At 36.7% G+C, this 15202-nt stretch overlaps 1 protein-coding gene across 5 annotated transcripts in view; it reads right to left on the bottom strand.

Moving 5' to 3' along the window:
• Nucleotides 1-15202, bottom strand: part of STK39 (serine/threonine kinase 39) — a 122884-nt gene that overhangs the window by 28967 nt on the left and 78715 nt on the right. For all 5 annotated transcript variants that reach the window (XM_035331888.1, XM_035331887.1, XM_035331890.1 and 2 more), the window contains 3 exons: nt 12399-12521; nt 12242-12274; nt 9832-9899 (listed from right to left, as the gene is read on the bottom strand). In XM_035331888.1, the coding sequence (XP_035187779.1) occupies nt 9832-9899; nt 12242-12274; nt 12399-12521 (224 nt within the window). The remainder of the gene's footprint in view (nt 1-9831; nt 9900-12241; nt 12275-12398; nt 12522-15202) is intronic.

Here is a 15202-nt window from a genome sequence, read left to right as displayed (position 1 = left end):
GAAACATCATCTATTCCCAACAATTTTCAGCATCTTCCATATACCCTTCTTGGAGAGTCTATATTCCTTGATGAAATACATGTTATAATAGCAAAGTAACAGTACACACACTCTTCCTTTCTAAAAGGAAGGAACCTTCCCAACCAGTCTTTCCCCTCCCCATGTTCCTTCAGGCCTCATTCCTAACAGCGCAGAATTTCACCCACTATCAGGGATTTCTGGTGTTGGCCAAGTCTATATCAATTTGCTTTAACAAAAAAAATAAAAAATAAAAAAAATCTCAAAATAAACATTACACTTGTAAAAATTTTAGGTCTCACAGATGCTCTTCCCCTCTGATGTTTGAACTACATTAAAAATAGCAGTAAAACAAACTAAGTTACACTGGAAAATAAACAATTCAGTATATCTTAGGAAACAAAGGCAAGCAGTATGCTATTTGCACTACCTCAACTGCAGTTGTTGCTGTAATCAAGAAGGCAGAAGCATTTAAATGACCTCTGCTCATTTAGACTGCAGAGAAAACATTTCCATCGAAACAGAGCTGACTAATCAGAGTGATAGGTAGGCTGTACGGCGTGGAGATGTACCCATTCGATTTCCATTCTGCAACTCTGGGGCAAGATCTTTGTATGTAGAATGCAAGAAATGTAATTAAAGGAAAAGCCCAGAAGGCTAGGGTTTGTGTCTTTTTCTTTGTTTGTTTAATTTTGCTTATATTTTTTCCTTTGTTATTCAAATATGGGGGGGGGGAGTAAGAGGGGAGTCAGAGCAGAGAGGATATTATTTGGCCCCACCAGTTGGTATTAGAATTCAAAAGATCATCTTCCTTCTCAATATTTGTCACTCATTTTTCACTTTCACATGCTAAAGGCATAATGCACTAGTTAAACATGGGTTGCGAGGTCAGGGTAGGCTGAATGTAGCAGAACAATAACTAAAGCAATAAGAAAAGGAAGTCTGTTTATTAAAGTAATTTTGTGAATCAGAACTTTAAAGCTCCTATGGTATCATACAAACACAACAGAAGAGAGCATTTACTGTAAAGCAGCATTAGCCTCCTGAGGATTCACCACATGTTTACGTAAATCTGTCTAACACTGCCACACTCAGCTGTCATTTACTAATCAACATCCAGGCACCTCCATTACACATCAACACACTATCAGGAGCAGATCACACATGTATGGCATCCTGAAGGGAGATGGTTCCTCTCAAATTCATTTTAACAATTTCATTTAAGTTCCAGATTAAATGGAAGAACATTTCTGTTAACTCTTGGTAGTCTCAGAAGAGATGCTTAAAGTCTGCCAAGCTTCCAGATTGACAGCAACTAGAATAGCACTAAAATTTAGGGGTTAGTAAAACGTGGACCTGAAATACATAGCCCTTTAAAGTCTATTAAAACTTTACCATATACTTCAGCAGATTTGGAAAAAAAATCATGAGTTTACAAATTATCCCTCTCCATATACATTACCAAAAAGAGCAAACATGGTTAGGATATGATGTTTCAAGATCAGGTTATAAGGCTCAAAAGAAAACACAAAACACCACCATTACCACTTAATGTTCTTAGGTAAAGAACAGATCCCTGAAATGAAGCAATGCATATATTAAAGACTATTTCAAGAGACAGTAGTAACACAGATGTAAAAACACAGCCCCTCATGCTTTCAAGACTGAAAAGCAGCCAACGTCACAATGAAACACCATCATTTGATTATTATGCTGTTGGAATGAGACAGCAGTTACCTATTAAAGATTCCCCTTGCCATCTACCACACATAAAAGGGATGTGTACATCACCAACAGCAGCCACCAAGTGACTTACAGTCACAACTAAATCAACTCAGAACACAGTCCACAGTTCCAGGGTAGACACTGTTCCTCCATCAGAAACAGTTTTTTCCATAGACCTGTCCCAAGTTACTTAAAAAAAAAAATTAGAATGCTTTTAATACTGTGACAATATATGGAATGTGATTGTAAAACTAAGAGAATGCACAAGTTGTTCGGTTGAAGAAGCAACAAAACTCCAGTAGATGTTGAAGTACCACCAGAGAGGTCTGCAAAAGAGTTTATCATCACCTTTGAAGCCAAATACAAAAACAGGTCCTTCCTCTGTCTGCTGGTTTACAGCATCACGTCTTCATTTCTTGACACAGAAATGTAAGAATTAGAAGTATTTCAGATTTATCTATATACCTAAACATACTTTTAAATCGGGTTTTTCCTCTTTCTGTAGCTGCTGATGTCAGAAGCTAAATCAAAGCAAAGTTATAAACCCTTTAATTTTTTTCCTTGTTATATTTATTCCAAGCTGAAGTCAAACAGCAAATTCTAGAACGGAGTTTTTAATTTCAGTTCTCAGTTTTCCATTTCTCTGCACAGGTCCTTGCAAGTTTAACTTTTGCATAATGAAATGAGTTTTACTGACTATTTGCAATGAAAAAGTACTCACCTGCATCATTTTTTGGATGCTTACACTTCCTACCTGCTCTCATATGAGCAGATGGAAACAACTTAGTTAAAGAGCTATCAGTTTTGTTGCTGCAGAGAGGGCAATATTTAAGTTTTCCCTGAAAGTATTAATGAATTAGCACAGAAGGTGGTGGCTGGTTTTTTTTTGTTGCTGTTTTTAAGCAGTGATGAAGATTTAATTTGTGGAAAGCACCAATATTTTTTAAGTGTTTGTAATGCATTGAACAGCAATTTCCCCCTAAAACTTGAAAACAGCAAGTGTGCTTCACTTTGTTACACAGTAACACATTTTCCCTGAATTACTTCAGATTTTTAGTTCACTGCCAGGTGCAGTTGGGATCCAAACCAAAGTGAAAAGAAAACATTCATTCAAACATGAGAAGTTGATTGAATTTAAAAATCAAATAGACGCTATTTCTTTTGCAAGTACAATAAAAAGTCGGAATGGAATAAAAAGCTCTATTGATTTTAAAATTCCAGCATCAGCAACATCTCCACATGCAATTAATTGCCCACACAATTTAAACCACAGCTACGCAGGTTAAACACCTTATTCCCTAATATCTAAATATTTAGACATTCAAATCTTCTTGATAACCTAGATTTAATAAGCAAAAAATATTGATTACATGGTTCAATATTCAATTTTACATACAAAAGTATACCAGTTCTCTATTAAGTAAGTAATGGTATACAAACTAAATTTTAGATGGTGTTGTTAATTAAAACATTTTTCAGTGTTTAATTTTCAATAAAAATACAGCAAGGTATAAAAACATCCTTAAGTAGTGAATAAGAAATGCACAATTTACTATTTTCAAGGAGCAAGCTCTGAAGGAAATAGAAGTACAAACAGAAAACAGGATTAGAATCAATAGTTTAATCAAGGGTTCCTGCCTACTGATTTCAGTCATGATTTAATCATGATTAAACAGGTTATTTAAATCAAGTCTCTATACTGTGAAATCAAAATTCACTTCAGTAACCACATTCCCACAACTGCCTGAAGGAAGGCAAAAGCTCTAGAGGTGATGGCAAAATATATAGGAAAATGCTCAATACTGTTATCAAAGGTAAAATTACTTCAAGAATTCTACAAATGGTTTTGTTTATGATGTCTGTTACTGGACCAACTTCCAGCCCACAGACAAGCTTTGTCACTTTCCTGTTGTACATCTACCACACAGCTGGTGTGTTGATATTGTCATTAAATGCACTGGAGAACAGAAGCTATTCTAAATAAGCAAAAATAATGAAAAATACCCGTCCTTAGTGAAGAATACACATCAGCCCCACTTCCTACAAAACAGACTAGAATAAAAGTTCCAACACTGGAAAAGCTAGAAACTGTACCACAAAAAAAGGAAGGAAAAAAAAAGAATTCTAGAATTGAGAATTCTAGATTATGTTGAGTCAATTACAAACTCGTTCTGGATCTTGTCAGGAAAGATTCTGGGTTTTGCTTATTTAGATATTTTTTTCCTAAAAATTAAGCTTCAAATTTTAATACTAACAACAGAAGAAGAGCTCTACTAGGTATCTGCAGCCACATACTCGTATTTCTGACAGCAGTCAGAGTGGGTGCCTAAGAAACAATACAGAACTGGGTTATGGCAATGGTTCCTACAACTACTGCCCCAGCCACAAAGCACTTGTCATTCACAAACTACCCCAGACAGATGTCATTTCTAAGCATTTCATAACCCTCATGAATTTCTCTTCTATATCTTGGGGCAAGGAGTTCCAAAGTTTAACTACACCTTGTGTGATTTTTTTTTCTTCTCCTTTTATTAGTTTAAACATAGTCAGTCAGTCAGTTTCCTCTCATTCCTCCAGTTCCTGCACTGGGATAATGAATAATCAACCCCTACTTTCAGGCTTTGAGCCACTATGTTGTACATATTACATATTTTTACTATATATATAGATACAGAAATTTCCCCTCAGCTTTCATGGAATTATTCCTCTCCAAACCTTTGATAATCCTTGAAGTTCCTCTCTGATTTTTTTGAGATTAGGTGTGACAGGCAAGAAATGGTAAGAACCACATACAGCGCACAAGGTACAGGAAAACCCAGAGATTTTATATTGTGGCAAACCAGCTACATTAACCAAAAAAAATGTTTTTGTTAAAAATACACACTAACATTTATCTGTAAATAACGCGAACTATCAAGGTGTCATTGCAGGCAATTCTGCCTTAGCATTTTCTCTACACACTGTTTTCAATAAGATACTCAGTAATCTAACTGAACTATTCCATTTGCCAGTGCCTCGAGTAAAAAAATTTCCATTTGTCCCTTTTGTTCTTCCACAGGCTTAATTCATCTGGTGCGCAGGAACGGTATTAAATTAGGTCCTGGGACATTCTAAATTACAGTCAGTAAATTATCTTCCTGTCATAGGAGCTAATTTAACCATCTTAGATTGCTTCAGATAATTTGCAATTCTTAACTATTAACCATTAACAAGTCTCCTAATTTAACATGAAATGTCTTTGTTATTAATCTAAATAATCAAATCCTCAGACAGTGACCTTCCCAAATCTGTAACTGTAACAACACGGTGGTTAGACTGGAAATTTCAGATGAAAGGTGGTATCTCTTCTCCACTCTCCTTTCCCCAGTCACAGAAGAGGAATGAATCACAGAGAATTGCCTTAAACCTCCTGCCAGGGTCCTCTGCTGAGACACACAGCACGTGCAGCCTCCTGAGAGAAAACTTAGACTGAAGATTTCATTCCTCCCCAGTACCAAATACCCCTTCCTCTGTGAAGCAGAGGATGAAGCAGCATCAATGTTTCAACATAACCATACACAGTTTGGGTTGCAGTTAGGATGATGGCAATAGATCAGGCAATAACTGAAAACAATTTTTTTTTCAGTTCATTGCAAAAGTCAAACGCAGTCTCTTAATTAAAATGTGAGCTTTAAAATACTAATGGTCAATATTAAGTTTTTAACAACAGAGTCTTTCACAAGCTTTGCACTGAATTAATTAAAACACTGCAGCTAATTTAACTTCTGGACAAAAATAATCCAAGCCACAATGATGCAAAAGATAAAAAAAAAATAAAAATAAAAATAAATTGCAAAAATGCCATCTTCAAGTGAAGATGCAAGTGAACCATCAGCTGGTCAGAGCAAACTTTAAATTCAATTTTGCTACCTGAACTCTCACAACGGAGAATATTTTTCTAAATTAGCCCCACCAAAAAAAGCTGCCTTCTCAAATAAAATGGTGTTAAATACAAGTTTAGGGTAGAGAAGTCAGATACTCAAGATGGAAATTACCCAGACTAACAGAATTAAAAACCACCACTCCTATAAAGAATGCCATGGAATTCTGTAAAGATCATTTCAGGATGAAAGTTAAGGTTCTCATCCACAACACACCATTTGCAGTAAACAAAGGCTGGTGCTAGTTTGGCATTCCCTCCTCAGTTACTGATTAAGTCCAACCCTGCTCTTTGGAAAAAAAATGACAGAACTTGACCATGCAGTAAAAGAATTACTGAAATGCACCAATTCTTCTGCCAGATTTCCTCCTTAGGGAGGGTAATTTAAATTTTTGTGTATATTATTAACCTTTCTTGGAACACAGTTTTACATTTTTTTCCACAGTATTATCATCTAACATTTGATTTTTTTGGCCCAGCACAGCCGCATCTTTTCGAAGAGAAAAAAAAAAGTGAGAAGAGCAGTTCCTTTTTTCCTTCCTGCCAGAGGTCGTCCAGCTCCCAAGACTCTCAACGCCCATCTGAAATTACTTCTCCCATAAGGCTCTAAATGGTCACATAGGCTTCTAGCACAAACTCTCTGCAAACTAAGATAGTTCCCCAGCCAAAAAGAGTGAGCAATACTATAGCCATCAGTTTCGTCCCCACCATCCCTTAAGCCCTTTCTTGTCCAAGGACCCTGGGAAAAATGCCTTCTCCCCTCAAATCCTTGCCCAGCCAGCCTCCATCACACAGGAAGAGTTCATTCACATTCAAGATGCTCACCTTTTGCTGCTGCCAATCACCTTACCCCCCATAGCCCCTCTCTTCAGGGAAATAAAAGGAAAACTATGACAAGATGAGACCTTTTTGAGCTTTCCCTTGCCATGTTTAGTGCCCCTCCTCTCTCACAGCCTCCCCGCCCCCCAGGCCCCATAATTCATTCCTCTTGTATTTTGCTGGTATTTACATTTTTACCCACATCAGTACTTAACTTTTTTTTTAACAGTAATTTACAGCATCTAAAACAGTGTGTTCTGAACTCATCAAGCTACTGCAGTTTATATAATTTGATTGCCTCAAGCGAATTATTTTAAAAGAAAAAGCTTCCAACATTTTGGATAATATGCTGAGAGTTTTGAGTCTTCAGATCTGGCATCTAATGTTCACAATCTTTATCTGAATATCAAGGCATCCTTTAAAAGCTATATAATAGTGGTAGATGAAGCATCACAGGAAATTGTTTCTATCCTCAGACTGTAGCTGACTTGCTTCATAATAACATGGTTCACAACTTATGGTTCATTTTAACAAATCCCATAAAAATACTCTGATGCGCTCAAGTCTCTATCAGCTGTATGACTTAATGATCAATTCACCAAAAGACATCAGCAGAACAGTTTAAAGCCTGCACTGGAGGTGGATAAATGCAGAATTCCCTGTGAGCGTATTAGCTGTTTACTACATTACGATCCTGAGGGAACGCTGTGCAATACAATGCAAGTCATCTACCCAGATTTTATTAACTACAAATGCCAAAACTATCATATTATTTTACTTTCAGGTGCTCAAAAAAAGTTTGCTCAGTTATTAAAACAAAGGAGAACACTTAGGGGCCACGGTATCTTTCCTCATATACAGCTACCATAATTGTAAGCTCAATCACCCCACAGTAATTGTAGCATCACGGTAGCTGGGAAGCAAAAAGTTGTTAACCCAGGACTGACTGATCATGACTGAGGGCCTCCAGGCTACATCCTATGATATATAATTTTTATTTTTTTATTTTTTAAATGAAGAAACCCCTCTGGTAACAAAATAAAACAGTTGAATTAGTGCAAAACATTCAAAAAAATAGTTCAGACACTAATACGCTAGAACACTACTGGCTTCCCAACGTCTCTTAGTTTGTCATGTACATTGCTTGGTGCAATACAGGCTTGTCAATAATTCACAAGGATGCCAGCCTCACTCTGTTCTTTCATTAGCAGAGTGGTAAGGTTCAAATTTCAGGACTCTTTGGGGGTAGGGACAAATAATCCTAATTCTACATCCACAATTCTGTTACCACAATCACTATTTCTCAGAGCTTTCCCCATAGCTGATTTCCTACATTAGCTCACTGCTGATATACCAACCCCAAAAGAGAAAAACTGGTAAGTTATTTACTTCAGTGCAACCACTCACTGACAGGCCCAGGCCACTATTAATGTGCCCACACTAAAGCCAAAGATGAAAAACCTTTTAACTGCATATACCGACATCCCCCCATACACGTGTGCTAGCTCTGACCCTACTCACATGCTTAGGTAACCATCACAAGGAAATCAGACAAACACTGCAAGGATATATGATTCAGCCCACTTCTTACCACTGAGGCAGGACACAGCCAGAGCTCTCATGGGGCCAGGAATGTGCACTGCAGAGCATTCTGCCCCAGAATAAAGGTCAGCCAAAATTAGCAAAATTCAATCTGCAAAATTCTGCATCAGGTTTTTGTTTTTCCAAGACACAGTCAAGAATGCTCCCAGGCCCCTGAGGGTATCTCCTGTTGAAGACCATTTTCTTTAAGAGAAGCTTTCTGGTTCCTAAAAGCTAAATTCTTGTTTACATGTTTATTGGTGGATAGGGAAGAAATATTCGTAATTGTAACCCTAGTTACTACAGTTACTCAGAATTGCTTTTAGGGAGGATGGGGAGGTAGAATTTTTTTAACCCATGAGTTAGGAATATTCTTTAAAAAAAAAAGAAGCTCATCACAAAGAGTTTGGAAACTCAGGTCTTTCAGGATCAATCCTTCAATTCTGGCTTAAGAGCTACAGCAAAAACTGAAAGCATAATCTCTGCCATTAAACTGTGTTAAAACGGTTGCCCTTTGGATATGCCAGCACTGCAGGTTAACTGGGAAGAAGCTTATCACTACAGGTTTCAGCATACTTTCAAAATACCCAAGCACCTCACTGGTACTTCCATGTGGCAGTATCAATTGATCCGTTTTGTAAATGGTTTCATCTACCTGTATGTCAGCAGAAAGATGAAAAATAATATTGATAGCGTAACTGGGCTGTTATGTAAATTGGACAACTAAACCAATTCCAAATATGTTGAAGGATTTTCTCTCCCCACAATAAAATTTATTACTCTTCCCTTCAGTAAACAACCTTTGGCAGCCAAACAACTTTTTGCAGCTGTCACTAGGAAAGTAGTCAAAGGAAAGGGGAGATAATAGGTTTGGGAACTTGACACTCATTCTGTACTGTGTATTTTTTGTGATTATTAACAGTTTTGAACGTTACTGTTTTAAAGCTACTTGTTGTACATTCATCTGCAAATTGTTGCTAACATACTCGTCATAATTTTGTAAAGATCTCTCTATTCATGTTTAAATAACATTTACTTCTACCTATAGAAGTGTTTAGAGCATCTGTGAAATATTGTAATCACTTGTCAAAACAAATAGGGTGAAAACAAGTTTTAAAGTGAGTGGCAACAAGTTTTTTTTTTTTTTAACCAAGTTAGCCATTTAAGGAAAATAGTTATAAATAAAGAAAAAGCTATCTAGTTTTTCATTACAACAAACATTTCTATCCAAGAATTAAACACCATAATTAAACATTATCAAATCTTAGTTGTAAACTAAGAACAACTAAAAAAAGTGACTCATTTTAACCACATATAAATTTAAAGTCAGACAACATATTTGTATCCATTTCCTAAAATATCTGTCATTTCTCTACAGTGGCTGATCAAACTTGCCAGTGAAAAATGTTTTTTGAGTAGCAACTTGTAATATAGCTATGGCTTATTTCTGTCAGAGGCTGACTGCTGAAGTGTGAAAGAAACTCATTAAAAATCTCTCACTGTGATCCTGCATTGCAAAGGAAAAAAAGAAAGAAAATACTTAATGAAGGGTACACTTAGCCTGAAGCCACATTCATATTCTGCTTTTCATTTTACTCTATTTCAGTAAGCAATTAAAAGACAGCAATTAGTCACAGAAATACTGTTCATACTGGTCATACTGGGAGATTAAAGAGGTTAACGCTTATTTTATGTTAATATTATGAAAGTAATGAGGGAGATCAAGTCACCTTACAAGGAATGTTAAAATAAATAGAAGAATCTCTTACCTTAATCTTAAGACAAGATTCACTGCACATGGAACTTCACTATATTCATCACTAACAGCAGGCTGAGACTATTAAAGAAAAAAAGCAAAAAGTGTTATAATAGATGCCAAACAAAAAAAGTCCTGAAACACTTGCCATGCTAACAGTCTGATTCCAGAGAATATTTTACACATCCCCTAACTCTCAAATGGCTTTTTAAATGCATTCAGTAACAGTCTAAAATATAGCTGATACCAGTAAAACTGCTGTATTTGAATTACAGAGATACAAATGGTAAGGCCTACATTAAAGCACAAAGAACTTTTACTCTACCTTGCATCAAAACTCAAGTAATCTATTAAATAATAATTGCACAGTGAGAGTATCAAGTTACTATTCCCATTATTTCTGTATAGCAATTTTGATTCCTCAAATCTACTCACCCGCTAAGTACTAGTAGCGTATCAAAGCAGGCATCACAGCTTGGAGAACAGCTTTCAGAGAAATCATGAATACAGATATCTTTCACACTATCACTCCTACCTACCTCACAGACAGTAATACCCTGCCCAGCCCTCCACTAGCACTTATATCAAGTCTCAAGCTAAGTGCATTCTACATGCAGAGTACCTAAGGGTCCTCTGTCCTACCACAATTCCATACACAACTTGGCACACTGTCACCACTCCCAGAAATTCATTTAAAGTTACAATCAAGTCCTCATGAAACAATTTAAAGATGTGCATCACAAACCTCATTTGATTCTTTTCCAGAAGTTTTTCACATTAAAGCTACATTTTTAATACGTTATACAAGATCTGAGATAATTAAAATCTCATATATCTGTGTATTTTAAACAAAAATTAACAAATATTTGGAAAATTATTTGATTACTAGAAGTGGAATAGATTTTTTTCTAGCTCCCTTAACTTCTTTCCATTAACATAAACTGGTATGTTAATATCTGCATCTTTAACAGGTCTGTTATGTCCACTTACAGAAGCATGTGACCCATCAGCAATGAACAGAGACACACCAATAGTCGCAACCTGCACAAGTCTGAGGGCATTTCCTGGAACATTTAGGAAAACAAAAGCCAACAGAACTCTTTTTTTTTTTCCTTCACCCAGATGACATAATGGGGATTTGCTCTCCATTCCTTTAAAAAGCAACATCAGACATAGATAACTGCTCTGAGAAACCACTCCTACCAACAGGCAGCGCTCTGGTCACAGACTGCTGCCTTTGAGATGTGGCCTGTCGAAATCTGCTTGCCCTGTGGAAGCTGTGCTTCAGAGATCACCATCAGAGCTAGACTGACCGCTTCCACATGTGTGGCAATTATGGGAAACCATTTCCAAGACTTCACTAATATAAGACTTTAAAGCTTACAAGTGTTTTTAAAAGAATGAAGGAGTATAAATGATCCCAAAAATGATCTTCAAGTGATAGAACCAAGAGGCATATAAAACCACTTAGTGAAATCAAGCTCTTCCCTCTATAAACTCACTCTGGCACTTGAAGACCAATTTTAATTACATATTGATTTGAAACCCCAGAGTAAACTCCAAGGTGCAGCAATCCAAAGTATTTTGAAAGCAAGAGAAGCCTGAGAGACAGCGCACAGGCCCCAAGACATCTCAGCCCTGAATGGCAAGTTCAACAGATGCTGAAGCAGCATGTAAACTAGTTGTAAACACTGAAAGACTGGGGTCATTACAGGAGCAAACAGGGCCAAACCTGTTACTCTTTTTGCAGATTTCTACGACACCATGAAAATCAGAAAATGTAGAACTGAAGGTGAAGTGGCAAGTATCACCACCCATGGAACAGGCATTTTTAAAAAGATCACCACTGTGGCTGTAAGCCAGTAAACTTATTAAGCCGTTATTTACAGCACTGATGCTTCCTACGCTCTCAGCACAAGGCCATGAAACCCAGTATGGTCTTTTATTACTCTGATTTAATCTACTATTCCATAGCACTGAACTATTTTACTTCATAGAGTATCAAGAATTTTAATTAGAAGCTACACATTGTGATACAAATCCTGAGAATGAAAAATTATTTGGACATCTTCTGGCTACTCCGAAACAGCCATCATCACTCTGACAAAAAAGACAGCAATTAGTGTAATCCAGTTAGGAGGATTCATTAAAAATGGCCAAATTACTTATCTTAACCAGTTCTCCTGGGCATGAAAATAACATCACTTTGAATTTCCTATCTATTTCACCCAATGTGTACTCAAATTAATTGCTACAGGCCCAGCTGCATACAGCTCTATCCTCACAAGCACTTGCCGTACAAAGCTGCAGAACCAAATCAGCAACACTCCCCCCTCAATCCACATTTTTAACAACAGAAATTGAAAGAGAAATCCCTTCACTCACACACTAGGAAGAAAAAATATTGAAAGAGACATTTTTACCTCCATATTCTCCTCTTCTTTTACTCTTCGTGACTGGAAAACAAATGCAGTCAAATATGAGCTATCCAGTTTAATGCATTAAAGATCCAGAAATAGTAACAATTAACATTAAGGCAGAATACCTTGCAAAGTATGTCTTGACACAAGCAAAAGTTACCTTTTCCTGAGAAACAGCAGCCTTGCCTTCCTCACTCTTCTCATCCATTTCATCATCACTCCATTCCCAGTCTCCATCCTCTGTTTTATGGAGGTGACCACTGGAACCCGGTACTCGTCTAACCTACAAAAGTATTAAGTGATCTCCATTACACATACATCTTTAGTCTTCACTGATGTTCTGGTTAATCAACAGCTCTTCATGATTTTTATTCTATACACTTTTGTTTAGTTTACTGGAGGAGTTCCTAGCATAATGGAATACCTGACATCTGTGGTCATTTCATATTCCTCCTTCAGTTTCTCTCCTGCACAATCCATGAAAAGTGGATTCAATGCATAAAACTGTACAGACCATTAGAGGAATATCCAGCTCCATCACTTAAGGACAAATTCTGCATTACCCTTCCTGTTTCCAATACCAGGCTCCTAATGCACCATTTTTAGCTACAGCTGCATAATCAGTGGGTTCTTGCTATCCACATCGCCAGGGTTACAAAGGAACCCAGAGCAGGCAATTTGCCTGGCACTTGCAGTTATCATTTATTGCCCTATAAGGAACAGTCCTGATGTAGCCTTGTGTAATTGTACAAGCATTTTCCCCAACTATATACTAACCTATGAGAGGACATCAATCACAAGCAAAAACATGTTTTTCAAAAAGAAAAGAATGGTTTACAGAGACATTCACATACTACATGCATACATCAGTGTATACTACACTGATCAAAATCTCTTCTCCATTTTCATTTTCAGTTGTTCAGAAGACTTATTCTAACTAGAGTGATTTTAATGGAGCTTAATGATGCTAGCAGAGTTATAGCAGAAAGCTTTACTGATGAACATGGAGTGCATTTCAAGATTTTAAATAGATTGCCTTTTAATAAGCAATAAACAAATGGCTCAAGGAAAAGAAAGTAAGTTACTTCAAAATAAAGTATTGTGTTAGATTAAATGATTTTCTTGAAAGGTGTCTGAAGGCAGAAAACAGAAGTCTAGACTTGTACTTTGCTCATCAGACTGATTCCTACCAACACATATTCAGAGGAAATCCTAATGTCTGCTGTAGTAAAGTCCCCAACCTTATTCCGCCTTCAAAAATGCAAAGTTGTTGTCTACCACACTTTTTTTTTTGGTAGATGCTTAACACTTGCATTCTTTTAGAAATGAATTTGTGGAATTTTTAATTAAGAGTGGCTTCTCTCAGTTCTGGTAAACGCCACAGCGATTCAGTCATATAGGGAGGGCGTGCATCTTAGGTGTGGCACAGAGCAAGAGGGGCACACCATATATCAGCAAATTGATTGTCTCTTCTCCCATCATACACCCATGTAACTATTATCATGTATTGGATGAAAATATATTAGCTTAGGTTTCTGTTGTAATACATACTAATCAACAGACTTTTAATACTAGTAGACCTGTTTCTCTTCAGATTTTCTACTGTCTTTCTCATTGCACATTTGTTAAAATGCATACAGATAGTGAATATGAAATATTTTAGGAAACAGCTATCTTCAACTTTTATTTGAAGAAAAAAAGGCAATGGAATAAAATACACCACTAAATGTAAAGGACTAAAATGTACATTATGCATCCAAAGCTTTTTAGCCTTTGATTTGAAGCAGCAGACAGAGAAGGACCGTGGAGGGCAAAGATATGGCAGTCAAGATAATCTAATAGTTTGTTACTATGGCAAGTCACAGTCAGGGGACATCCCCACCAGGGTTGCACAATCCTATACCTCCCTCCTGGGACCAATGTGATTGCACAGTGAGCAGATTCTGCCCACCAACCTGTGAAAAAAAAACACTAGTCTTTTTTTCTTTTAAATTGTATGTAATAGCATTGTAATGACAATTACAGAGTTTGGGCACTATAGTAGCACCACATTAGATATATGAATCAGAGGGGGGGGCAGCCATTGCAATGTTCTTACAGTTCATTACACAGTGATCATACTTAGGAGTTTAAGAATGGTCATAACTGATCCAAACAAAAACGTCAGTCTAGCTCCAGCATTGACCAGTCATATCTTTGCTTAGAAGAGAAAAAAGAAGAGTGAAGGCAACCCTTTATAATTTTATGGTATTTCCCCAATTTACAGTAATCCTAATTTCATATTATGTTTGCTTTGTCATGATAAAGCCATTAAAAAAAAAAAGTCTTAAGATCTTTTGATAACCACAGGATTAAAAAAAAAAATTGCAACTTGTTCTTAAACACTTGTCTTTGGGCACCAAAGATTTGTCTTTTGTGCTCTCCCAAGTCCAGGTTTACTAGCATGCAATATAATCTTTTACTGTAACCCGTTTTTAACCATCTCATGAAACAACGTGGATGATGAAAGCAAGCACATTTTTATAAGGTACATCAAGTGCCTCTACTACAGTCTTCAGAAGATTTTTCACTACCTCATAATCAAGTCTTTCTGACACTTAAATTACTTTTGAAATGTTCATCAGTCCGGTATAGCTCTATATTCCATTTCTGCTTAAAGGCCTTAAAAACAAGCAACACAGAAAATGCTTTTTCTAGCATGTACACTAACGGCAAGCCCTACCAGGAGAGGAAAATGAAGAAAAAGGAACAGAGATAAACAATTACTTACGGGTCCCATTGCTCTAATTATGTTTGAAATGCATCTTAATCGGACTGGTAACAAAGCAGATACTTTTCTAGACAATGTTCTTCCACAGTTTTGTGTTATAATCATTTCCTTTCAAATTTGAAAAGGTTTGTATAATACACAGAAGCATTTTGCTGAAGAATACATACATGTACTAACTGTACCTTGTTCACCAT

Source organism: Oxyura jamaicensis, chromosome 7 (genome assembly GCF_011077185.1).
Source record: "Oxyura jamaicensis isolate SHBP4307 breed ruddy duck chromosome 7, BPBGC_Ojam_1.0, whole genome shotgun sequence".
NCBI lineage: Eukaryota > Metazoa > Chordata > Aves > Anseriformes > Anatidae > Oxyura > Oxyura jamaicensis.
The sequence above is the reverse complement of the archived record's forward strand: the minus strand, read 5'-3'. Positions and strand labels throughout refer to the sequence as shown.